Below are 27,480 nucleotides of genomic sequence, written 5' to 3'. Positions count from 1 at the left end.
GAGCCTCTTTTGGGAGAGGACAGTAATCGTGCCGAGTTCTCAAGGGGAAAGCACTCAGCAGCCACTTAGATGATTCATCTTGTTGTATAGTGTGAAATTAGTGGTGTAGATTAGCAACATATTTGCAGCTTGTTGATCAGGTCTTTTTCTGCATCACTGGCTTCTACAGCTTAATGAAAACCAATGTGGTTGACTTTCTTGGCCCTTTCTTGGGTGTTGATCTCCAGTTTGCATGGATCTCCTATTCATGCATGTGCATTTTAACTGTCTAAATATATAAAACAAGATGAAAATGCTTAAGCCGCTGCTCCCGGTGGCACAGACTGAGCTATAAAAGTGCTATTACCGCCGTAAGCATCTGTTTGCTTTTAAAAATGGCGATTATGTAGCACTTTTACTCTGCAAACTATTTATGGACATTTCTTATGAATTGTAAATAACAATGTCATATAGAGAATTTTTATTTTGCATAAAATAGCACAACAGTTGTTATAATAATTTTTAATTAACACAACAACAGTGTTTTAAATACTGACAAGGTAAGGAATCGATATTTGATCGAATAACCATGATTTCCATACACATTTTTTGAAGAAAAAAAAATTAAAGTTTGGAAGATTTGAAATGTTATCTTCTTATAATCCTAACATATTGATTTGATGCAAAAGTGATAGTATTTGTTCAATAAATAAGTAAAGAAATGCCACATTTATAACATATATAAACTAGTGTTAACTTGTGAATAAGGCACTACAAGTAACGCAAGTAATAATATTAACGAGAAAAGTAACGCATTACTTAAAAGTATTAAAAGGCACCTAGGTTAGCCCTTTTTCCAGATTTAATATAAGTCTTTTGTGTCCCCAGAATGTGTCTGTAAAGTTTGAGCTCAAAACAACCATCAGAATATTTGTTATAGCTGTCTGAAGTGTCTGTATTATAGACGGTAAAACTTGGTTGCTGTTTTTTGTACTGGGCCTTTAAGGCTAGTCCTCCCCGCCCACCGTTCCCACGTGCCTGTCAGCAACATGCCTCAGTCCCCGCCCTCGGCTGCTTCATGAAGCAGATCTCACGTCGCGTTTGTGAGAAATACTACAGTAAGAACTTTACCAATCAGTATTTGATGCAGTTTTTGTGAGTTGCAACCATGAGTCACACACAATGTCACTACAAAGTTCACGCGCACACACACACACCAATAGCGCAGACACTAACACACACAGAGAGAGAGAGAGAGAGAGAGAGAGAGAGCGCACGGTCTGTTTATTTCACCCCAATATGACGGTTTATACACCATACATGCACGTATGTCTGTCCAAACGGCTTTAAAAGTAGATTTTTCACCATAGGTGCCCTTTAAGTAATAATATTTGAGTTTTTTTTATATAATGTGTTACTTTTTAGTTTAAAGGTGCTGTATGCAAGTTTTTGACTCTTCTAAGGCATAAAAATACCATAATGTGTTTGCAGTTAAAAATATATACTAATTAAACATCTGAATGTTTATCTGAAAAACATTGCTAAAGTCAGATATTCTGCTTTGAAAATATGTTTTCTGTGCCAGAAAGCTGTCTTTGTTTTGGCTATTTTAACCCGCCTAATGTTAGTTTAGCCAATTATATTTCAGGAACCCCGGATTGCCTTGCTGGAAGAATGTGTATTTGATTCATTCAGTCAGAAAGGCTCTCAAAGAATGTCTGCCCGACCAAAATGTGACCTCTAGTGGACAGTAGCAGACTCCAAAATGAGACGCAGAATTTCACATGAGGTTATTAGTTTATCAAATATCTTTGTTTATCTAATGTAAAAAATCCAGAGCCAGCAGAAGGGCTGCCAAAATCACTCTGGACCCCTCACACCCAGCACACTGCCTCTTTGAACTTTTACCTTCTGGTCGACGCTACAGAGCACTGCGCACCAGAACAGCCCGACACAGAAACAGTTTCTTCCCTCAGGCAATCCATCTCATGAACACTTGATGATAATAATTGTGGAACCAACATCACTACTTGCTATACACTTTTATACACATATACACTTATTTAACAACACACTTTACATGCCAATTTGCACATAACAGCTGCTCATATAACGTTGTATATAGTAATATAGCTGTACATACACTTGTCAATTTGTAGACTTGCACTCACTACTTACTTCTATTTTTTTTATATATATATATATATTTATTATCTGTTTTTTGTCCTGTCTCTGTTGCACTGTAGAAGCTCTGTCATGAAAACAAATTCCTCGTATGTGTGAACATACCTGGCAATAAAGCTCTTTCTGATTCTGATTCTGATTCTGTAAACATTAGGTGAGCCAGTTACATTGTAACCTCATGTCACGCTACATGACAAGATACGCAGTGATAATCAATTTGGCCATTTGCACCAGACGAAACACAGCAAAAATTTAAATACAGCCATTCAGAAGCACAGAATATGCACTGACTCACGAAATGGTTTGTAGCCTAATTAATACAAATTAAACATCTTTTACATTATTAAATGTACATGCTAAATGATTGATATTTGCTTTGTAACTTGGCTTGCACTGAGTCACAGTTCTAAAGTTCAATTTCACACGGTTTATTTTATTTTCTGCTGCTTTCTGTAGTATGGCAATAAATATCATGTAAAATGCCATTCAAACTCACATTTTGATCATTTACCACTGAATAAAGCACATGAGGTGTATTTTTAAGATGTTGGTTAGGACAAAAACTGCTTTTAATATGAAAAAAATATTTCTTCTATCGCGTGCCGTTGCTTTTAGTTAGAAAACAGTTCAAATCAGCCTTTAGGCTCAATATTCAGGTACACTCACGTCATTCTGGCAACCTGCGTTTGTGTGTATTGATCCAGGAATGCAATACCTAGTTTAACCACTAGTTCAACCACACATGTCACTGTTACACACTGCTCCTTTAATTAATTATCTTTTAAAAAATGAATTGCTGAATTAAAATGAAAGTCGTCACATTGAATCCTGCACTCAATAAGATAATGCAGTAACAAACAGAAACCAAGATGACAGCCCTTACATTTCTGCAATGGAAGTATTCTCATGATTCTGAACGCATTGAAGAAATGCAAATGGAATTGTCTCGATGCATCGTGATTTTACTTTACTAATAAGACAAAAAGTACAAAGACATTGCTTTAAATGTTATACGGCAAACATTTTAAACTGTATATACGGCATGTATAGCGCTTGGGTCAGGAAGTTCTTAAATTATTAGTTTTTTTAAGGTAAATGAAGGTTATACAGTATGCTGTTCATTGCAGAGCTGCTCTGTTTAAGAAAAAAAATCAAAAACACCTGCAAGTTCTGACAGAGATTAAGCCTCAGTCAAGGTTAAGAAAAAAAGTTACGCAAAAGTAACTTAAATTTAAAGTAACGCATTACTTACCATAAAAAGTAATTAAGTAACGCAACTAGTTATCTTTTGAGGAGTAACTCAATATTGTAATGCATTACTTTCAACTTTCCCCAACACTGCATATAACACATATTTATACATGTGTTTATTGTCATTTCTGATCTATTTCATTCATTCATTTTCTTTTCGGCTTAGTCTCTTTATTAATCTGGGGTCGCCACAGTGGAGTGAACCGCCAACTTATCCAGCATATGTTTTATGCAGCGTATGCCCTTCCAGCTGCAACCCATCACTGAGAAACACCCATACACTCTCATTCACAGTCATACACTATGGACAATTTTATCTTACCTAATTAACCTGTACCACATGTCTTTGGACTGTGAGGGAAAACCAGAGCACTCGAAGGAAACCCATGCGAACGCAGAGAGAACATGCAAACTCCACACAAAAACGCCAACTGACCCAGCCGAGGCTCAAATCAGTGACCTTCTTGCTGTGAGGTAAAAGCACTACCTACTGCGCCACCGCATTGCCATCCATTTATTTAAAAATTGCTAAAAAATAACTTTATAAAAAGAAAGAAAATCTTTCTGACCTGTATTTTCTACAATATATTTCTTGACCCTTTCCTGAGAGTCAGTTTGCATGCATTTCCCATTCATGAATGTGGCTTCAGCTATCTAAATGTATGAAACAGACTCTTAAAGAGAAAAACTTGAAGATGAGAATACTTAAGCTGCTGCCCCCGGTCGCACAAACCAAGCAATAAAAGTGCTATTACGACCATAAACATCTGATTGCTTTCACAAATGCAGTCGATTATGTAGCAGGGCCTCGATTCTGCTGAGATATTGATAGCATCAATCATGCTGCAAGTCGACAGGTAGACTTTACTATGGCAGATGCAAATCTGATGACCGGCCTTTCATTGCTATCGTGTAAAAAGATCATTTTGATTTCATTTGCTGAGCAGACCTCCTCGAGTCGTGCGTCTTAATTTATGTCGCATGAGAACTTGGCTACGTGTCAAGAAAGATGGACGAACGCATTAGTCGCCCCTTTTGCGCCAATATGAGCATCCTCTCTATCTTTCATCGGTGAGATTAGGGGACTAGGGAACTGTTTGCGTTGTTTATTTGTTTTGGAACTGAACACCGAGCGCTTCAGGCAACTGAGTCCCAGAAGAAGCAGGCATGGTAACAGGTAGTTCGCCTTGACTCTGCCTTAGTAAAATATTTAGCTGTGCTCCAGGAACTGGTGGTAAATCTCATTCCCGGTTGCAATTGCGACTCCCGTCATGGCTGTTTACCTCACGAAAGGAGAATAAGTATCAAGCTGAACGCAATTACTCCTGCAATAAGATTTTCCCTTGCATCACGCCAGTTCATCGATAGAAAAAGCCCCCTGGTAAAGAAATGGAATTGAAAACTTGACGCGTGAGAACAAATGGTTGTTATTAAAGAAATTCACAAAGCAGTTGGAAATAATAAGATGGTAATTGCTTAAGTGTATCCAGCGTTTTTGTTTGATCTTATAAACTCCTCCCTTTATGTTCCTGCAGGCTCCATCGAGGCTTGCTTAAGCCACCTGCTGAAGAGGAGAGCGGCAGGATTCCTCCGCAGTGATAAAATCGCTGCCCTCTTCACTAAGATCGGCAAAGTGAACACCACAGTGAGCGAGATCTGCCGCAAGGTTCAAGAACAGCTACAGCAGCAGGCTGAAATCACCAGGTATGACCACACATTGCACACAAATAGCTTTAATTTTATCAAACTTTAGCTTTAGCAAAACATCTTTCTTACCAGTGCACATGTGGTAATGTCACACTGTGAATTTAAGGTTGTTTTTTTTATTTGGATACTTTTTTATTGGGTACATGTAGGGGAGGGCCACGTGACAAAAATATTGTGTCATGATTTTTTTCAGGAAAATTATGATTTAGGATTATTTTAGTTATTCATTTATTTTTTAATTCCCAGGCTTTGGTGGTTGACGTTTTTTCTGAATTGTCATTGTAAGCCAATTGTAATTATTTGATTTGGTTCAATTTGGAATTTCCACAACCATTGCAGAGCTCGGAGGATCAGAGAGAGACTTCAGCTTGGCCCCACCCTGATCCCCGATTTATGATTTTATCCTGATTCTTTGTGATGTTGTTTTTACTTTTCTGCAAGTTGTCTGAGCTGTCCACTCAAACTAAGTTTCTAAAGTCTCACAAGGTAATAAAATATCAAAGAAAAAGAATGGTAGACACTATAACAATAATACAAATCTTTGTTCTATTTTTTAATGACACTGTGGGATTTCAGCCACGATTCGGTCATCTGAGACAAATTTGGGAAATCCTAAAAGATTCCTGAAATCCTAGGCTAAAATTTGTGGTCTTTGATCTTTGGTTTGACATGTCCACTGGCAGCCGGTAATAGCAGTTGCGATCATATTTTACCTCCAATGAAGTTCTGGCAGTGTCAGTAGATTTCAGACACTTTCCTGCAGTGTGACAACATCTGCGACAGGCATCAAACCAAGAACTTATTGGAGCGCCGAATCTGATGATGCAATCTGTGAGACAATTCAAACCACCAAGGGGAGTGGTGTCAAAACTGATTTCTTCTTCCTAGATTTATTATTGAGGCATGCTGTGTGCAGAATTGCCACTACGGATTGTTTATGTTTGCTGTGAGGAATCATTTCAGAACGCGGGATAGTGAAAGTGTCTCGAATGGATGACGTCATGTGAGTTTTCTTCCATGTTTGGCGTGTCTTCATCATCGTTCAATTTGATATTATGAGATCTTACAGTGTGACATGGCAACCATGTACGTGTGGATTTCCTCCCGGTGCTCCGGTTTTCCCCACAGTCCAAAGACATGCACTGTAAGTGAACGGGCTATATGCACAGCTAGTGTTTTTCAGCCAATGATGAACTTCCTGTGAAAGGTTTATGTGACTATTTTTAATTTCATATGGTTTATTTTATAGCATCAATGTTGTAATGTAATTCAAATATAATCAGTTAAATAGATTTTAAAGCGTAAAAAGAGACGAAAGACCGCTTAAATGCAGACACCGTCATTAGCAGCAGGCTAGCGCAGACACTCCACTTAAAATACTGGGATAAAATTAATTTCCTTAGAAATTAAAGAATTTAATGTAGTGCTTCTTGTTTGCTCTGATACCCACTTTATATCGTATCTCACCCAGGCAGTGAAGATCGCTGTTTTTTTTTAAAGTAATCAGATCTTAAACGCGCCATGTTGTATGGGATGACAATTCACCGGAAACCCTGGGGCTGGCCGACTGAAATAAAAGTCTGTGTGCATATACACCATTGAATAAACTAAATTGGCCGTAGTGTATGAGTGTGTATGGGTGTTTTCCAGTACTGGGTTGCGGTTGGAAGGGCATCTGCTGTGTAAAATATATATGCTGGATTAGTTGGCGGTTCATTCAGCTGTGGTGACCTCTAAAATTGAGACTAAACTTAAGGAAAATGAATGAATGAATGAATGAATGAATGAATGAGCTGCCTTGCTCTGTTAAACATCACTTGGGAAATACTAGAAAAATAGTTTATTTTACAGGAAGGAAAATAATTTTGCCTCCAACTGTATATACTTCCTTTTGTATTGTTGTGGTTATAGCTGTGGAGTGGATGTCCCTTTTTCACAGCATTGAAACACTTATTGAAACTTTCTTGTTTATTGTTCTATTCATCTGCTCATTTGCTATGAATGAAGATAATTAAATCCAAATTCATGCCAATTGTTTAGCTCAAAGTCAACACATCACTACAAAGACATGTGTCGCATTTTAAACTGCAATACAAGGAATAATTTTTGCGCTAAAAATGGCTTTCAGCAGTCACTCATTCTGCTTATTATTTTGAACTCTAAGAGCAGATACTAAAAGACACAGAAAGCCATAAACTGCAACTGATCAAATTAGCGATATCAGCAGAGCTTTATGACTGATAAGCTGCTCATGATGAAAGCAGGAAGCAGATCACATCTGGTGTGTGGAGAGGCATGATCTGCTGTGTTTTGTCAGGCTTTACACAGAAGACTGGCTCTGCGGCACTGTAAATGAGGGATGGTTTGGGCGGATGCTGCAGGGCTTCGGTCAGCTTCTTATTTCCCCATTAACTCTCCATTAGCAGAGCCACATGGCCAATGTGCCACTCAAGAGTCAACCGCTCTGGTCTAATAGCAAGAATCTCCAGGTGGCTCAACATCTCAGTTGTGATCAGGGATTAGTCAAAACCACTTTGTGTTCATACAGTAGCTGCTCAAACACACACATATACACACACACACAGTCACGTATTTGCAGAATTAATGTGGAGTCACATGTTGTGCGGTGTTCCCTGCCTATCCATTTAAAACACCCCTCCTCCACTGAACACACACGCACTGACACACACAGTGTAACTCGCATTGCCACAGCAACACCATGGTGTCACCATCACTAGAGCAACAGGATGCTCACTGGTTATTGAATGCCTATACCGCAGCCATTCAGAGCTGAAACACAGCTTTAAAAACATTTATACCTTATTGATTCATTCATATAATTTATTTCTGTCATGTAAGCTGTGATTTTATTTAGCTTACCTCCAGCAGAAGGATTTTGTGAAATAAAATACATTGTTAAACTGTTTGATTTAAGTAAAAATTAAGCAATAGGCAAGGCAAGGCAAGTTTATTTATATAGCACATATCATACACAGTGGCAATTCAGTTGCGTCCCAAATGGCACACTATACACTATGTGATGTTTTGTAAACAAATTTCGGGAGGAGCACGCGCAGAAGTTTCAGTATCAAATACGTCATTGACAATTATTCTATTATCCAATCAGTTCTTGACCAAACCCCTATATATACCAAAGCTGTCTTACCTGCAGCATCTCACAACTTTAGTATCCCTCCACCACCCCAACACCACACCTCTTAAGCATTTCAATCCCGGGGGAGCGTTCTGGGGCCGGGCTAGATACTTCGCTCGAATCCCAATTCATCTCTGTTTCCTGATAAGGGGAATAACTCGAGTTGGGGTGTCTCCCCGAGCTCAGTGCCCTCTCCCCGGACAGCACGCCAAATGTGCTTTATTCTGAAACGATTGCAAGTGTGAACTTGTGAAGCACTTATGAACTATGCACTAACACACTCAACAGCATAGTATCGGCATCTAGTGTCGTCTCAAATGGATACTAACAATTTTTTACTAAGCAGAAATTTCCCACGTCGTTTCCCACACGACGTTTGACGGTTGCCATATTAATGACCAAACTGCCGAATAATACCTGCCATGAGTATAACCGCATTCACCATCGAAAGGTGGTATAATCACTCTCGTAGAAGAATTTTGCTTTCACAAACCAAAGTAAATAAAGTTATCCAACATCAGTGCCTGAAATTCAATTCAATTTATGTTTATTTATATAACACTTTTACAAAACTAAATTGTCTGTAGTGTATGTGTGTGTCCTGGTCCTCCAGGTTGGCAGTTAAGTGTTGGGCTAACGACCCACCTCGTGAAAATTAGAAGTTACAAAACTCCCAACATGGAGCGGCTAAATATCAACTTCGATATAAATGGCCCTGGGTGTAAGTAAGTAATCCCTATACAAATATACAGTATCTGCTATTTGTGGATTGATTACAGAAGCTCTTCTCCCTTCATCTTTATTAATGGGCCTCTGCAGAAGCACCGGGTGTCCAGCATTATTGCTTTTGGAGCAGAAATGCACAGTTTCATCTCCATAGCATCTGCATAGCTCATCTCAGGTGCAGGGATTTATTTGCTTGTTTATACTGAATGTCGACCGCTGTGGCCAACGCTCACATAGTGTAAATAGTAGGCCGTTATGGGATCAATGCGTATGTAAATCAGAGAAGATGAGGGCGCAGTGGCAGAGACAGCAGACTCATCCTTCTGTAGTGCGCCTGCAGCTGTGCTGTACTGTGATGTCCGGGCTGGAGGGAGATTGATGGCTGTGGGCTGTTATTGGCTTACGCCCATGATGGACTCCCTCATCTGTGCACTCAACATTACAGCGGTCTTCCCAGCTCTCCACAGCCTCCAAACGGAGCTCACAATGACTAACTGGAGTTATTGTCTTACTGAAGAAAGAGCCAATTCTGAACCGCTTTGAAGGAGACGTCAGTAATTACAGTCTTACTTTCTGCACAACCCTATTTAGATTAGCATTAAATTTGCGTACAGTCATTATTGGCATTGACCCTCAAACACTGTTGTTGTAGCCAGTGTGCGAATTATACAGTACATTGATCAGTTAGAGAGGTCGAAAGTTTATTTTTCTTGATTTGTTTAATGCAAATGCACGCTTCAGTGAACCAAATTCCTAAATTTAATTCAATTGCATCTAATTTATTAATCAAACTTATTTAAGATTTCAGTGTTTTGAGGTATAATGAGTGAATTTTGCCCTTCAGTAACCTCTGATTGTCTATTTCAGCAGATATGTGATTCTCAAAGACTAACTGTTTTTGATATAAAACAAATTGTAACAAGTTTGCATTTGTGCACCAATAAATTAATGACCATTAATGATTGCACTTACAGTAATATTTTACTGTTTAACTACTGTGTTTGCATAGGTGTCTTAAAATACAAACTATGCATCTAATTGTACTTTACTTTTAGCCAATATAAACACTTACTTTTTTACAAAGTGTCTTATGAACACTTAAGGTGTCTATCTCTAGATCTTGATATCACTATTAATATTTTCCAGTATACCAGTTACTAAATACTGGCCAATCAAAGCAGAATAAACTGTTGAAAAGGCGGAGTTTAAACAAAGCTGATCTTTGAAGGAACCATTTCAGACACTGTGAGAAACGAGTTGAGAATACATAGGATTTTACGAGGAAGTGTTATTTTGACATTGAATGAATGTGTAAACCTTTATAATGTGACCTCCAAAACAAAGTTAGCATAACAGGGCAACTTTAAGTTCAAATAACTAGAAATTTCCCTCAAACATGCTGATCTCCACTATGTTTTTTTTACTCTCTCATTGTATTCCTTGGTGCCACTGTTTTTATGAACAGCTCTATTCAGTCTTTCACACTAACTTGACAGTACCCTAAAGCAAGATTTTTCTTTCTTGGATCTTTTGTGATTTCTCTGAATGCAGCAGCAACTGTGTGTCACCCTTGAGCTGGTGTCTTGCTTTCAATGACAACTAGCAGTGATGACTGAAATTATGCAAAGTTAAACATAGAGTTCAAACGTTTTGGGTTATTAAGATTGTTTTTCATACTTCTTAAAGTCTAGATTAGACTCAATGTTTTATATTGTCACTTTTGACTAATTTAATGCATCTTTGCTGACTGTACACTAACTGACAAAAGTCTTGTAGTCGATCCCAGTTTTAAAAGCAACAAATAATAACTTGACTTCTAGTTGATCATTTGGAAAAGTGGCAGAAGGTCAATTTTTCCGATGAATCGTCTGTTGAACTGCATTCCAATCATCACAAATACTGCAGAAGACCTATTGGAACCCACAGGGACCCAGGATTCTCACAGAATCAGTCAAGTTTGGTGAAGGAAATATCATTGTTTAGGGTTACATTCAGTATGAGGGAGTGCGAGAGATCTGCAGAGTGGATAGCAACATGAACAGCCTGAGGTATCAAGACATTTGTGCTGCCCATTACATTGCAAACCACAGAAGAGGGCAAATTCTTCAGCAGGATAGCGCTCCTTCTCATACTTCAAGCCTCCACATCAAAGTTCCTGAAAGCAAAGAAGGTTAAGGTGCTCCAGGATTGGCCAGCCCAGTCACCAGACATGAACATTATTGAGTAGGAGGTAAGATGAAGGAGGAGGAATTGAAGATGAATCAAAAGAATCTTGATGAACTCTCGGGGTGCTGCAAGAACGCTTTCTTTGCCATTTCAGAGCTCAGGGGAGTCATACACAATATTCATTCTTTTTCCACTGCATCATGACTTTATATTCTATACTGTTCATTATTTCTGTTAAGTGACAAAACTTTTGTCTAAGCAAAGTCAGACCTTACTGTCCTAATTAAATAATTCAAAATTAAGGCAGATCATATTTTATTTTGGTAAAATAAGCGTAATCTAGAGGCCTTTGCCTTTCATATAAGTCACTTCTGATACCAAATGATCAACTAGAAGTCAAGTTATTATTTGTTTTTCCTAACACTTGTATAGGTGATAAGACTTTAGTCAGGTAATGTAGAGTTCAGTTTGTTTTGCTAGTGTTAACAGTTTTCTGATCTTTGGTTCGCACATGTGCACCATACCCGAGTCCCTCTGATAAGGGTGGCCTGGGGTACAGTTTGCACAAATTCTGCTATGGGTCACTTCTAATATGAACACAATTGCACCAAATCACAGTTAATGAACTATTATTAATCATGTACTTATTGGTCAAAAAGTGTATTTATGTTTACTTACTCACTTTCCTTACATGTGTTACAAGCAGGGAGAACGAATGTCTCAATTTCTCCTCAATTTCAGCCGTAAACAACTCTCTTCTCCTTCATTTTAATTTCATTCATGATAAATGGGTGCAAGTGCTGCTCAGTGTTGGCACTTAATGTGTTTACTCACTTTTCTGACAAACATAACTGACGCCACAAATAGAGAATGTATACAGTATCTATTTCGAACTTCAGCAGGAAATGATCTTCCCATTCATCTGAACTTTTCTTGAAAACGATGAACTTACATTCATGATAAATAGGCCTTTTTAACATGCTGTTATTTTATTTATATATTATACACATGGCAAAATCCATACAAACCATACAATATGGTGGGACCAGTGAGAAGTTTGATGAAAACAGAATACACATGAATGAATGTACATAAGCATATTATGTCATTCCAACATTTAAAATGTCACATATGTCACAGGTTTATATTGTCCAAATATGATGACCAAGTGTGAATAAATGTATCCGTTGTGGAGTGGCTAAGGCATGTTAAATATTCCAGGGGAATAGCCTCTTGAATGATTGAATGCCATCCTTTCATGGAAGGGGTTTTTTCATTAATCCATGACATCAAATAATTCCTCCTGGCAGCAAAAGTTAACAGGCAGAACAATCGTTATTCATACTTGCTCCTAATCAGTTATAAATAGACATTTAAATAGGCATTTGTTGCTCAGTGTTGACACTTTGAAAACGAAACTAGATTTCCAAAAGTTAAAACTTGAGGCACCCAAGTAACCCTCAGTGAACCACAAATTTCTATTGCTGTTATTACTTCAGTGATTTTTGTCTAAAATGTGCTTTTCAGAATAAGATGAACAAGCTGTTGTTGATGTTTGAGTGGCAAATGACAAATGCTCCTAATGTTCTGGCTGTGGTGTCACTCTGAGAGTTTTATCAGTTGTAATACTCTGAGGTGAGTCTTTTGGGGTTACACTTGCTCAATGTGTCTGGCAGGTTTGAGTGGCTTCATGTCTGTCGCTGCACTGCTGTAGATGAGCATCTCATCCTGTCATCCCGTTGAGAGGCTGCATTGAGAAGGATATAGACTGGCAAACACTTCGAAACACCTGCTGACAGGCACAGTCATGATGCCTTTTGTGTCTCACACTTATTTCATAAGGCCAGACAATGGAAGTGTGGCATTTTTAGAAGGTTATTTGAGGACAAATATAATATAAGGGCAAAATGAGAGGCCTGGTCAAAGCAAGTCTAAAATATTAAACAAAAAAAATCAAATACATGTATTTTTTAAGGAGAATTAAAATAATGTTCTATGTTTGGTTATGTTTTGAGAGTATTTTATTATGTTGACTCTTGTTAATGTGATCGTTATTGATGGTTTCCTCCAGGAGAACCCAGAGCACAGGACAGGAGTCCCTCAGGAGGCAGGGTTCCTCTGCCGGACGGGCCCCTCAGCCACTCTCCGCACAGGCTATCAAGCACATATGGGTCCGCACTGCCCTCTTTGAGAAAGTCTTGGACAAGATTGTGCAGTATATTGTGGATAATGCAAGGTAAATGGCCTCTGTACTGGCTGTATTTCAATTGAATTGTAAACCATATTGCAAGATTACAATTTAAAAACAGTGTAATCTTTAGTAATTCTCAACATAAATGTTTTTTTGTACCTAACATCATAATGTCGTGATGGCTAGCTTCACTCGTTTAAGGCAAGACATTACATACAAAAACAGTTGGTCTTTTTCACCAATAATTGTGAGTTTGTATGGACAGGAGAGCTACTTCTCATAAAAAATCTCATATATACAGTTTGGCTTCTCTAGATTTATGATTTATAGTTGTATGTTAGAAAAGGCTAAATGTAATGAGTATTTATTTTAGTTTTATTCTGTAAACTACTGATGCTATTCTTTCATGTGATACCTAATAACAACTATATAAATAAGGCATTTTTAGTGAAAATTAACCCTTGGGCTAACTTAGGTACACTTACATTCACCAACCTGAGTTCACCAAGGAGAATATGTTTTTGGATGAACATCTATGTTAATTTTGGAACAGCATTGCAATCAGCCAATCAGAATTAAGGGATACATTTACCGTTTATATTAAGTTTAGGATTACGGTTAGGTTTATGCACTTCTACATTATTGTTATCCAACTATTATTCCTCTAATTTTGGAAATAATTAACAGTTACGGTTTTGTTTAGGGGAAGGGAATAGTTATGGATTACATTTTTCAACAAAAATGAAGTTCCAGCATCAACATAGATGTTAATCCATGATTGCATCGTACTTGGCAAAATCATGACGTGCCACTTACATTTACGAATGTTGAGTTTACACTGTCTCTTCAAGAAAAAAAAGAAAGAGCCAATAATTGTATACATTACAATTGTACAGAAGTGTGCTATTATTGATGTAATCAAATGAAGGTAGTATAATGGTATCTGTAAGTACATTTTTTGTGGATCTCACATTTAGTTTTCACTTTTAAGTTTTCATTCTTTTTGTTTTTTAAGCAAAATGTTATTTTAATGTCAATTTATCAGTATATTTGATGAGTTGTGCTTTAATGTTTGTCATCTTGTTTTTGTATTCTACTGTCTGAGCTCTTCTCATTTTTTTGTTCAATTATAGAGTACTGTTCAACATGAATTGTTTTTAACAAACAAACCAGTTAGCAGCCATAGCGTAGACATTTGGTCATTTTTTTCTGCTAAGTAATAGTGACTACATAACATGGATTGCTCATCTTTCCTATTCACATTATAAAATTTCCCAACATTAAGGCTCGAATTGCAGTATTTTTGTCCATGGTGATAGTTAGGAACATCATGTGGAGCTCATGACATAATGGGTTATTTGCTCAGCCCTTAATAGAGCTCTCGGGTTATTGACATACATACTTTGTGTGTGTTTGCTCTTTGTGTGCCCGTAGTAAGTATTATGAAAAGGAGGCTCTCATGCACGACTCTGTGTTTGGACCCATACTGGCGGCACTGCTGGGTGAGTCCATCTGATGCTTAAAACACTTCACATAATACAGCTAATGGAGATTTATTGATCACTGAAGATTGACCATGTTCAATGCAAAGAGATACAAAAGGAGTTAGCTATTGATTTTTATTCATCATTTTCTCTGACATCTTTTTATTCATGGTTCTAATTCACTTTTAATCACATTACAATTTGCTTTGTTTGAAAATGTATTTTTGTCTATAGTTGGGCCGTGTGCGCTAGAGTACACAAAGCTGAAGACGTCAGATCATTTCTGGACGGACCCGTCAGCCAATGAGCTGGTCCAGAGACATCGAATCCATGGGGCCCACAGGGGCCAGGAGGTGTCACCAGGCCGCAGACCTGCACTCGGGGTGAGAGCATCTAAGTAAATCAAAAAGAAGTGAAATGTATTAAATAAAGGCTACTCTAGTAACACTTAACTTTAGGTCACAATTCATGCTATTAACTGCTTTTTACCTCCCTATTATTAAGATATCACAAAGAGCTTTATTGCCAGGTATGTTTACATATACTAGGAATTTGTTTTTGTGACAGAAATATCCACAGTGCAACAAAATGAGGACAAAGACACTATACTATACTATACTATACTATACTATACTATACTATACTATACTATACTATACTATACTATACTATACTATACTATACTATACTATACTATACTACACTATACTATACTATACATTACTATACTATACAAAGATACTATATGCAATAGTGTTTATACTATATAGATATTATGTGCAAATTAAAATGTTAGCTATGTGTGTTGGTAAATAAATAGGTGTATGTGTGTATAAATAGTGTTTGTTACTCAATTATGAGCAAGTGTTCGTGAGATGGATTGCCTGAGGGAGGAACCTGTTACTGTGTCTGCCTGTTCTGGTTCTCAGTTATCTTTATTATAGTATATTAGTAGTTATAGAGTAGTTATAATATTATATTATTAGTAGTATATATTAGTAGTTATAAAGTATGAACCTATTCTGCGTCCCTAATCCTACTCAAAACCTAAACCCAACTTATAACTTACCGAATATAACAAACAGCAAATTTGTAGTTTATTAAGCTAATAGTGTTAGTTAATGGTTTGGAAATATCGTAAATTGTGACCTAAACTAAAGTGCTTAAGCGCTACTTTTTGAACTAAATACTATAAATAAATTAAATGAATTGAAGTGCAATGTTTTTGTATAATAAGTAATGTACTGTAACCCATATGGTAATGTAAATTATCATTGTGATGGTCATTTTAAGGCTCGGTTTATGTGAATTTTGGTGGATGGGAAGACTAGTAGATAATTGAGACACATTCCTATTTAAATCCGATGTTAAATTAATCTCTTGTTTTCCATTTTTCTACCACCTTTCTGATGAGAAAAGAACTAAGTTTGTGACTTATTTTGTTTTGCGTTTTGTGCTATTAAATGTAATATTGTGAAATAAGCTTTTAAATTTTGCATTCTGTGCAAAAAAATGTGCAGTTTAAATGTTTACAGAGTAAATGTTAAAGCAGTAAAAGCTACTATATACTGAATAATGTAAATACATTTTTATATCTGTAAATAAATCTGCTTATTATCCTCTCACGCTTTAATTTGGTAGTCCTTCAACAGATATTCTGCTTACTTTGCAAGTACGTCAGATCACTAGCTCTAACAGTCTACTACTACTCTAATAATGAACGTTTACTCATAAGTGAACAGAATTGTTGAAGAAGACCATCAAAATATGTATATTTATAAATTTTTTGTTAAACTGAATATAAAATTGCTCATACCTTCATCTATTTCCTCAGATCCGAAAGCGTCAGTCCTCAGGAAGCATGTCTGAGGATAAGTTTGCAGCCTCGGCAAGAGAGTATGTTGAATCTCTGCACCAAAACTCACGTGTTCACTTACTGTACGGAAAGAACAACGTACTCGTTCAGCCGGTAAGATGGTGTACAAAAAAAAAACAAATGTGCACTAAACTCTTTCTTGCAACAAAATGCCACTTTGACTTGCTTTTTGGGTGCTTAAAAGACATTTAGTGTTCTATTATTATTATTATTATTATTTTAAATATTTAGTTTAGCTGTATAATGACATCATAAAGTAATTTTGTCAGTTAGCCATATGCACGGCCATTTTGCAGATACTCGGATGAAAATAACAGCATGGATCGAGAATACTGAATGGATCTGATTATTTATGCTGTATAAACCACAGAACAATGTGTGTAAGCTGCTAAATCACACAAAGAAGGACTTCATAAGCTGGAAAAGACTAATATTTTGACAAATTGAATTTTATAGGCTCTCTTCTGCTTTATTTGTTACTCTGAATGTTTTTATCCTGTCTTATTGATTTGTACAGGCCAAAACATATGACTATAATTGATCATTTTCAGCAGCAGTAATCAGCATAATATGCAATTTTCATTTAGTTCAGTGGCATTGTTTACTTTCTGCTCTCCAACATGGCTGACTGATGATGTGTCTTTAGAAGAGCTGCTTTACTGGTCAATCGAACTTCTTTCATGACTGACATCAACAGTTGTATTGAACTGAACTGAATCCGCTTTGAACTGACTATCAATAACCTAATAACTGCACTATTGTCTTTAGCTGAATTAAATTAGATTCATAATTGACGAATTCTGCAAAACGAATCAACAATTTAATATCTTCCTTCAGCTGAATGATGAAATTATCGTCTTCGGTGGAGCTGATGGTTGTTACAAAACAGATCAATTGTACAGCAGTGAATCTAATCTAATCAATATAGTGGAGCTCATCCATTAGTGAAGAAAACCTCATTGATCTCCACCAGTCAAAATTTTGTCTTCCCTCATGTAATGAATGGTCAGATGGATCCTTCTCCTGGTATTCCTGGCATTTTTAGCTCTTTGGTCCATGCTGACTTCCTGGGTGAAAGTTGGCTACTCTTGTGAACTGGAAAAGGCAGATTAGCAGGATTAGCCATTACAGCACATTAGATTTGTCATCAGATGAGTCAGGCATGGACTAAATGTGTGCATGAGTGTCTGTGAGATTCGCAATGGTGACTGATAGAACTGGGCAAAGAGAGTGCTGGGTCTGGCAGGGACTGGTAGAAATCAATAGTGTAAAAGACCTTTGCCAAAAGCATCACGGTGATTCAGGTCTAATTGGATTTCTGTGGGAATCCTGATGTGTTCTAGCAACTCTAATCGTCACTGTAAATCATCAGAGAAGCTTTATTTATGTCACTCTGTTACTTTTCTTTTGTTCTGCAATTTGACACCCTTTTTTCTCTTTTGTTCTCTTCTTTGTGTGTTAATTTATAAACTAATTATGTATGACTGCAAATTTTTCTATAGTTTCACAGCTAAAAAATAAACAGTGTAAAAAATGCTGGCTTCCACACAATTCCTTCATGTTCTCCCAACACAAATAGATTAAGATAGCTTTAAACAGAAAACAAATTAAGTTGTCCCCCCCAAAAAAACTGAAGAATTGTGTTGATTCAGCTCATTTTATATAAGTCGTTTGAAAAAACCTCAATATTATGAAAGACATTTGGGGCCAAAAGTCTTTAAACGAGAAACATGAATATACAGTTTTACTGTTTTAGGGAAAGAAGATGAGAAAAAATGAATAGACACCAGCACTGACAAGCTCTTTTGTGAGGGGATTAATGTATCATGTTTCTTGTTTAATCACTTAATCGGTGTTTCAACCATGGAAAGATGTCCGCAAAACAGTGTGTGCACTGAAGAATGGGTAACATTTACCTCAAGAAAGACAAAAACTATAAATATTTATCGAAATACATGCAAAATATATATTTTTATAAATAAATATTACAAAATAATACTTTTTTTTTTATTAGTTTGTTGAGATCTCATTGAACAGTGTTTGAATAAGTTAATCTTTTTTAAATGATAGACAGTGAGTACGTGTACAGTACATGGACACCAACAATCTGATTTTAATGTGATTAAGACAATACTCTGAGTACAGACATGTAAATCCCTAATCAAACTATTGCTGTCGTGTAGGATTTTCGCCGCATTTTGTGACAGGATAGTCCATACACACATGACTTTTTGACACTATTCTATGCACTTATCGAGTCAGTGAAGGACCACAGACATCTGCACCGTGACAGGTGGAGGTTTCATACGGTGTGCAATATCAAATTCCATTAAAGGGCCATGAAACCCCCTCTTTCGGTTCAAGTCTACCTGAGAGTTTTTTCAAAATATGCTTCATAATGGGCTTGGAGCACTGTGAGCAGAGGGAAGAGTGGGTGTGGCCAGCAGAGCAGGGGGAGAAAGAGGAGAGCGAACAACTGTTTTCAGGTGGCTCACAAAATGTGACACAAACCGTGAGGAGACCTATGATTTTATAGTTTCCGGAGTTAAAATGCAAAGAAATAAACAGTAATTTAATGCCCTGCAACATTTGTTATTCCTAGTTTCAGATACACACAACCACAATTTGTTCTATCATTATAAAGATAATCGGATTGGTGATCTGTATGGTTTTAAACATAGGCGAACACAGCAGCACGGATATAGGCGATGTGTCTGAATGGTAACCAACTCAACTAAACTGATAAAAGACAAAGTCCACCATTCTCCAATTCTCGTACAGCTCTCCCGACAAAAATGCTTGCTGCAAAGTAAACTCAACACAGAAATGCCAACTGACCCAGCCGAAGCTTGAGCCAGCGACTTTCTTGCTGTGAGGCAATTGCGCTACTAACTGCACCACCATGCTGCATTATAACTATATTGTGTAAATATTATTATCACTTATCACAGGCGATTGTCCTCTGAGTGAAATGGATAGAAACCTTGTTTGTGTTACTTGCGTTCTGATGGAATTTTGGTTTCCTCGACTGGTCTAAAAAGAAATTCAGGCGAAGCTGATTGGTCAAAGAATATTTCTTCACAGAGGTCAGCTGGAAATGTGTCTGTCTAATTTGCCAGGAATTAGTTGCAGTAATGAAGGAATATAATATTAAAAGACATTATGAAACAAAACATCAGGCCTTCAGCTCTTACACTGGTGCCTAACGAGATCATAAAGTAAAACAATTAGCAGCTGCGCTATCAGCTCAACAACAGCAGTTTTTTCGTGCTAATAAAGTGCAAGAAAATTCTATGCTGGCTAGTTAGGAGGTAGCTCAGCTAATCGCACAGCACGGGAAACCCTTCACTAAAGGAAAATTTATAAAGGATGAGTGTTGCAACTGTAATTTGCCCAAAGAAAATTCAAGATTTTAAAAACGTAAGTCTTTCTAGAAACACAGTTGGATGACGAATTAAAATTATTCCATAATAATATATACACTCACACACGTACGTGTGTGTGTGTGTGTGTGTGTGTGTGTGTGTGGTGTGTGGTGTGTGGTGTGTGTGTGTGTGTGTGTGTGTGTGTGTGTGTGTGTGTGTGTGTGTGTGTGTGTGTGTGTGTGTGTGTGTGTGTGTGTGTGCGTGCGTGTGTGTGTGTGTGTGTGTGTCTCTGTGATGTGTCTCTGTGATGTATGTAAAATTTGGCCCGGGACAGCGTTTTTTTTTTTTTTCATCTAGCCCTCGGCCCCAAATTTTAGACACCCCTGCTCTAGAGGAAATGTGGAAAGCCTTGTGACACAATGTCGTCAGTCGAATTGTGTAGTATAACATGTAAAACGGGATCATGAAAGGAACATCCAAAAAGCAACTCATGTAAACACCTTAATCATTTTATTGTCTTATTCAGATTAAGACAAATTTGATTACTGATTTCCATGTAAACTTGGTCATTGTTTGTGTGTATTATAGAATTGGGGTCATTTATAAAACTCTGAGATGACTCAATTGAGAACAAAGACAATTTCTTTTATCTTTATTATTTTTGAGACAAAACACTGGACAGTGAGTATTCTTTCTGAACATGAACAGTACATAAATGACAAAGACTAGCTTTATGGTTTAATTAAACTTTTTAATAGCAAATTCTTTTCGGTGTAGTGAGACTTCATTTAAGAGGAAATGAAGAAGCTGTGTGCGCTTTATTGAATAGATTTTGCTCTTTTCAGAAGAAAGATATGGAGGTGCTGCGCGGTTACCTGTCCCTTCATCAGACAGCAGAAACCCTCACGCTGAAGTGGACGCCCAATCAGCTCATCAATGGCACTCTGGGAGACTGTGACCTGGAAAAGAGGTAATATATACACTGTATACAGACTCTCTCACACACACACGCACACACACACACACACACACTCCGGAGAAATGAGGTCATCATTTGAGATCATTGAGAATAATTTTTCCTCGACTGTGCTTGACATGTAGGAGCTTGATTTGATTGGTCTGAGATTGTTAGGTTGCGGAGGGCAATTACCTTTAGAGAGGTTGTACAGGAAATGCATGAGATGAGTGTCCTGATTGCTGGTTTGTAATGATAAGGTTGAGATGTTTGTAAGGAACAAATAGACCTTTCATTGTGAGTGATCTGGGTTGAGATTAGCCAAACAACCCTTTTGATGAAAACCTGATTTATAGGGTAGAATTTTCACTCTCTGTCTGTTTTTCTGTTTTTTAATCACCCTCTGCCACACTTTAGTATTTACTGGGACTATGCTTTGACTGTGCCTTTAAGACAGATCGTCTGCATTCATTGCCACCAACGCCGTGAGTGTGCTTCCTACACCTTTAAATATGTTAATATACTATGAAATTTTTACTATTATATATAATAGTATACTATAATATAATATACTATTTAAAATTTAATTAATTTAATTTAATTTAATTTAATTTTGTTTTTTGTTTAGTTTAGTTTAGTTTAGTTTAGTTTTGTTTTGTTTTGTTTTGTTTTGTTTTGTTTTGTTTTGTTTTGTTTTGTTTTGTTTTGTTTTGTTTATTTTTTTGTTTTGTTTTGATTTGTTTTAGCTTAGCTTAGCTTAGCTTTGTTTTAGTTTAGTTTAGTTTTGTTTTAGCTTAGTTTAGTTTTAGCTTAGCTTAGCTTAGCTTAGCTTAGTTTAGCCTAGCTTAGTTTAGTTTTGTTTTAGCTTAGCTTAGTTTTGTTTTAGCTTAGCTTAGCTTAGCTTAGCTTAGTTTAGTTTAGTTTTGTTTTGTTTTACTTTGTTTTGTTTTAGCTTAGCTTAGCATAGCTTAGCTTAGCTTAGCTTAGCTTAGCTTAGCTTAGTTTAGTTTAATTTTAGTTTTGCTTTAGTTTAGTTTAGTTTAGTTTTTTTGTTTTGTTTTGTTTTGTTTTGGCTGAGTTTTGTTTTGTTTTAGCTTAGTTTTGTTTTAGCTTAGCTTAGCTTAGCTTAGTTTTGTTTTAGTTTAGTTAGGTTTAGTTTTGTTTTGTTTTGTTTTGTTTTTTGTTTTGTTTTGTTTTGTTTTGTTTTGTTTTGTTTTGTTTTGTTTTGTTTTGTTTTGTTTTGTTTTGTTTTGTTTTGTTTTGTTTTGTTTACTGATTGTTAAGTGCAGTGTAGCACACATATTTTTTGTCATTTAATCTTTAATTCACATTATTTTATTTTCAGTGTAGCACACATCTGTTTAGTATCAGTACTATTATTTGCTCAATTACATATCACAGATTATTATAAAGTAATAATACATTTATTATATTATATTATATTATATTATATTATATTATATTATATTATATTATATTATATTATATTATATTATATTATATTATATTATATTATATTATATTAAACTATGATTTATTTATTAGTATAGTTTTATTTATGTGATCCTATATTTCACTCAGCGGACTGTGGTGGTACTCTGGTGTTAGTCAGTCAGGATGGGATCCAGCGGCCTCCTCTGCACTTTCCTCCTGGAGGACATCTGCTGGCCTTCCTGTCCTGCCTGGAGACGGGTCTCCTGCCCCGGGGTCAGCTGGAACCCCCTCTCTGGTCCCAGAGGGGGAAGGCAAGTACTTTGTGCAGCAATTATTAGAAACAACATGTAACAGAATGTATAGCTGTATCAAGATTTAAGAAGTATTCTTTTTTCGTTGCCAGTGATCTGCTGTTCCTCCTTTTGACTCATTTTTTTTGCATTCTAGCTTTTTTTAAATTGCCAAAGGTTGTTAAATTGGAGTGAGAAATTGAGTGGAATATTAAGGGGACTCTGTGTGTTTGTCTAACAGGGTAAAGTCTTCCCGAAGCTTCGTAAGAGGAACAGCACGGCCCGCTTGGTGGATCAGGATGGGGACGGGGAGGACCAGATCGCTGCAGACTATGTGTTTCGCATCGTTTATCCGGGTCACCGTCACGACTCAAGTGAGTTTGAGCTGAAATGTGCCTGTCGTCTTCACCTGTCTGTCTGTCTGTCTGTCTGTCTGTCTGTCTGTCTGTCTGTCTGTCTGTCTGTCTGTCTGTCTGTCTGTCTGTCTTTCTGTCTGTCTGTCTGTCTGTCTGTCTGTCTGTCTGTCTATCTGTCTGTCCATCGGGATCTCATTTAAAGGGGACATATTATGCCCCATAAGATCACTTTCATAAAATCTCTGTGGTCTCCAGACTGTGTTTGTGAAGTTTTAACAGAAAGTACCCAACAGAAAATATTATAGCTTGTAAAAATTTCCCCTTTTTAAAAAAAAAATTGTGTGTGTTTTTTTGCAAATAAGCTGCTGCTTTCCATAAGAGTGGTCAACCATGTTTTTTTTGTTTTTTTTGAATGCCAATGGAGATATCTTGTAAAGCAGGGTGTCTGATCGCCCATTTTCAGCTGATATAATTGTATTCATTTTAAGTAATAGTTCATTTTGAATTAAATGTAAATATTATACTATTTTAAATAATTAAAAAATGTATCATTAAATAAAGGTAAACGCTTGGATACTTTAGAACAGTGGTTCTCAACTGATTTTGGAATGAACCCCCATTTTCCTTGGTTGTTTTATATATATATATATATATATATATATATATATATATATATATATATATATATATATATATATATAACATTATATATATTAAAAAAACATACAGTACATATATATTTAATGAATTCAAATGCATACATTATTAGATCTTACAGCTGGATCTGACTAGGTTTGCTGGGTTTCTGAAATGAAATGTCCATTAGTCATTTAAATACTTGTTTAAATCATATAAAAGCTTGTTTGCCAAGTTCTGAAATTTAAGATAATTTGAATTATCCAGATGAGGCTCCATTATTAGTTTCCGTGGTTGCTCTTGGAATAACATACTTTGGAATATCGCAACTGACAGCTGTGTAATTGACCTTAATCTTCAATGCGGAAGTGCGTTTCATATGCGCTCATATGTGTGCCTATAGGCGTTCTGATCTAAAAAAGGAGGTGTGTTGAGGCGCATTGCTGGCGCGTTGCTATTTTGAGAAACTATAATAGACGGTTCAAGAGACCAGATCAAAGCTGGTCTATTGTCCAGCACAGAGCGCGTTAGTTGTGCCCCTCGCTTAAACATTGCTTAATACACACAGGATGTACAGCAATACGCAAATATCTTTACAAATGAAAAAGAATTAAAGTATTACAAAAAATATATTACAAAACATTACAAATATTACAAAACATTATTTTCTAGCCTACATAAATATAAAAACCATACTTTCATGTCTTCTTCCATCTCGGGGGGCTTTTTCAGTTTATTCACAACAATTTGCTTTTGTATAATGTTATCATTATTAGCAGTATTATTCATTATATGCATATTTATATTTGTTTTATTAAAAACAAGCTTAGATTTGTCCACCTGTCAGGTTTTAGATCATATGGTGTATAGCATGTATATTTGGAAATAACTCAGTTTTTTGACCATACTTCATTATTATTGTTCATTTATTCGTTTGCTGGAAATTAGAACTGAATTTAGAAATAGTTTTGAAACAAATCTTTGAGCTTAACAAACTAAATTAATTATTTATAGGCTAATGGATATCTGTGTGTACAACACGTTTCCCTATCCACGAGAGTGAAAGTGAAAGTAAACAATGAGGAGGCTCATCTCTCATTCTGGCGCTGTAGATGCTCTGTTAAACTGTTTTCTTGCTAGTGAAGTGTTCAATTTTTCCACTTACAAAGCCATGTAAATAGCAAATGCGCTATGGCGCTGGCTCTTAAAGGGAATGGGAGATGAGACTCTGATTGGTTTATTCTCAAAACACCATTAAGAGAATATGCTCAACCCTGTAAGACCATGTGCCACGGCGCAAAGTAGATTGTTCCATCCTTGAAATAGCAAAAGTGGATTCTGACATACCCTAATGCAGGGATGTCAAACTCAAGTCCTGGAGGGCCGCAGCCCTGCACAGGTTAGTTCCAACCCTAATAAAACACAGCTGATCAAATTAATTAAGTCTTTCAGTCTTGTTTGTAACCTATACAGGTAAGTGTGTGGAAGCAGGGCTGGAACTAAACTGTGCAGGGCTGCGGCCCTCCAGGAATTGAGTTTGACATCCCTGCCCTAATGCATTTGCGCCCTGCGCTTTGGACTTTGCGCATGGTTAGTCAAAATAGAGCCCAAAGGCTTGACAACACAAAATTGCTAGGTTCCACCTTTTCTGTCTTGTTAGATGCACTATGGACCAGATTATAGCATTTAAACATGGAAAAAGTCAGATTTTCATGATGTGTCCCCTTTAAAAGCCACTCATAAAATGCATGAATCTTTTTGCATTTGATTAAAATGCATCGCATTTTAATGTGGCGTGAGTGCCATTCCTGCTCTTAAACCCTGTGAGTCCTCGTTCTGGCCACTGTTTGTTCAGCCAGAGCTGCTTTGCCGCATGTGTGAAGGCTGAGCAGGGCTGCATCAGACACCTTCATCATCCGCCCATATCATTGTTGTCTGTGTGTTTGCTTCTCACTTTTCTGTGGAACATAACAGCCGTTGTGGAGGCTGTTGGGAAGGACGTAAGTATTAGATGCAGTTTTTCAACTGTACTGACTTGGATGACAATTCTCCTTTATATATATCTGTGTTTGTGTGCAATGCAAAAAACTTCAGTGCCAATGATTTTGTGTTGTTCTACAGTTAAAATATCAATATTTCTTAAAAAGATACTATTATATTATATAATATTATATTATATTATATTATATTATATTATATTATATTATATTATATTATATTATATTATATTATATTATATTATGTTATATTATATTATATTATATTATATTATATTATATTATATTATATTATATTATATTATATTATATTATATTATATTAAGTTTTATGCAGCGGATGCCCTTCCAGCTGCAACCCATCTCTGGGAAACATCCATCTTAATTCTCAAATTTTTAGGCTTAGTTTTCAAATTTTTAGGCTGTTTAACTATTTTTACTGCCAAACAAGACAGCTGAAGTGTGTGTTTGTGCGTGTGTGTGAGAGTGTGAGTGGAGCGTGACTCTGCTGGAGAGGCGGGTGCTAAACTGTGTTCTTTTATTGCCCAAGCAGTCACTATAAACTACCACCACAGCACGGGCAGTCGTGCGCCCTCTCTGGACGACGATGAGGAGGAGGAGGATAGACTTCACGCTATGATCTCTATGATCTGCTCACGGAACCTCACAGATCCTAATGTCATGAAAGGTTTTTATCACCAGTGGCCCACTTTCATTCCCCCTCTCCCCTTCTTTCACTCTCTGTGGCTCCTGGTGTCCACAAGCAGCGTCCAGCAGTGCTCAGTGAGGGCAGATTCACACTCTTTTCATATGCTTGTAAACATGGCCACCTTCGAGGCAGGACAAAAGCTAGGTCAAGTGGCACAAGACCTTGAGTGTGTGCGTGAACATGGAAAGTACACAGAAAGGCATGTTAAGTGCTTAAAATAGAGGCTGACTGAACGGAAAGTCACTGAACAGCAGAGAAACATTGCGTGTGCTTGTTATGGGAAAGTTTGTAAGATAGTAGAGATAACGCTGCCAAAAAATAAAGTGTTTACATGTATAGCTAATCAAATGTTAATGCTTATGATTTAAATGTAGATGTTTATTGATTCCATTATTTATTTGAAGGTGCTAGCTAAATTAATATCTTACTTTATTTAAAAAAATAGAATATACAGTGCTCAGCATAATTGAGTACAACATAATTGAGTTGAAATTTAATATTTTTATCCATTTCACAGTGAATATAGTCAATGTACTTTGGTGCATTTAAACAAAACAGATTTATTAAAGAGATATATTTATTACAATAATTTTTTAGTCACCAAACATATTTAGAAATTGAAAGATAAAAAATTAAATTCAAGCAAAATATTGAAAAAAAAAATACAACTTACAAAATTTTAACTTAATATTTTATTTATTTGTTTATTTATTGCTTCTCTTGATTTTTTTCTTTTATTTAATTTGTGTTTAATATTTTTCTGTAACATAAATTTGGGTGTACTAGTTTTTGGACGGTTATTGTAAGTTATTTTGTTAGATAGACTCCAGACTTGGCTTCAGTACTGACTAATCTAATGTATATGGACAAATCGTCACCTTAGAACTATAAGGTTCTGCATTCTGAATGATTTTGAGATATTGAGCTTCAAAGTTTTTGCATTCCATATAGCAGACAGTATGTGTGTAACATTTGTTTTTTAAATGTTAAAAAGTCTTAAAATGAAAACAAGTTAAAAAAA

At 36.4% G+C, this 27,480-nt stretch overlaps 1 protein-coding gene across 1 annotated transcript in view; it reads left to right on the top strand.

The window, feature by feature from the left end:
- Nucleotides 1-27,480, top strand: part of sgsm2 (small G protein signaling modulator 2) — a 103,784-nt gene that overhangs the window by 47,560 nt on the left and 28,744 nt on the right. Inside the window, exons 3-12 of the mRNA XM_056473862.1 lie at nt 4,950-5,118; nt 13,239-13,403; nt 14,793-14,860; nt 15,077-15,225; nt 16,677-16,811; nt 20,929-21,053; nt 21,456-21,523; nt 22,620-22,783; nt 23,004-23,136; nt 26,304-26,438. Coding sequence (XP_056329837.1) covers nt 4,950-5,118; nt 13,239-13,403; nt 14,793-14,860; nt 15,077-15,225; nt 16,677-16,811; nt 20,929-21,053; nt 21,456-21,523; nt 22,620-22,783; nt 23,004-23,136; nt 26,304-26,438 — 1,311 coding nt within the window. The remainder of the gene's footprint in view (nt 1-4,949; nt 5,119-13,238; nt 13,404-14,792; nt 14,861-15,076; nt 15,226-16,676; nt 16,812-20,928; nt 21,054-21,455; nt 21,524-22,619; nt 22,784-23,003; nt 23,137-26,303; nt 26,439-27,480) is intronic.

Source organism: Danio aesculapii, chromosome 15 (genome assembly GCF_903798145.1).
Source record: "Danio aesculapii chromosome 15, fDanAes4.1, whole genome shotgun sequence".
In the NCBI taxonomy this organism is placed as follows: domain Eukaryota; kingdom Metazoa; phylum Chordata; class Actinopteri; order Cypriniformes; family Danionidae; genus Danio; species Danio aesculapii.
The sequence above is the reverse complement of the archived record's forward strand: the minus strand, read 5'-3'. Positions and strand labels throughout refer to the sequence as shown.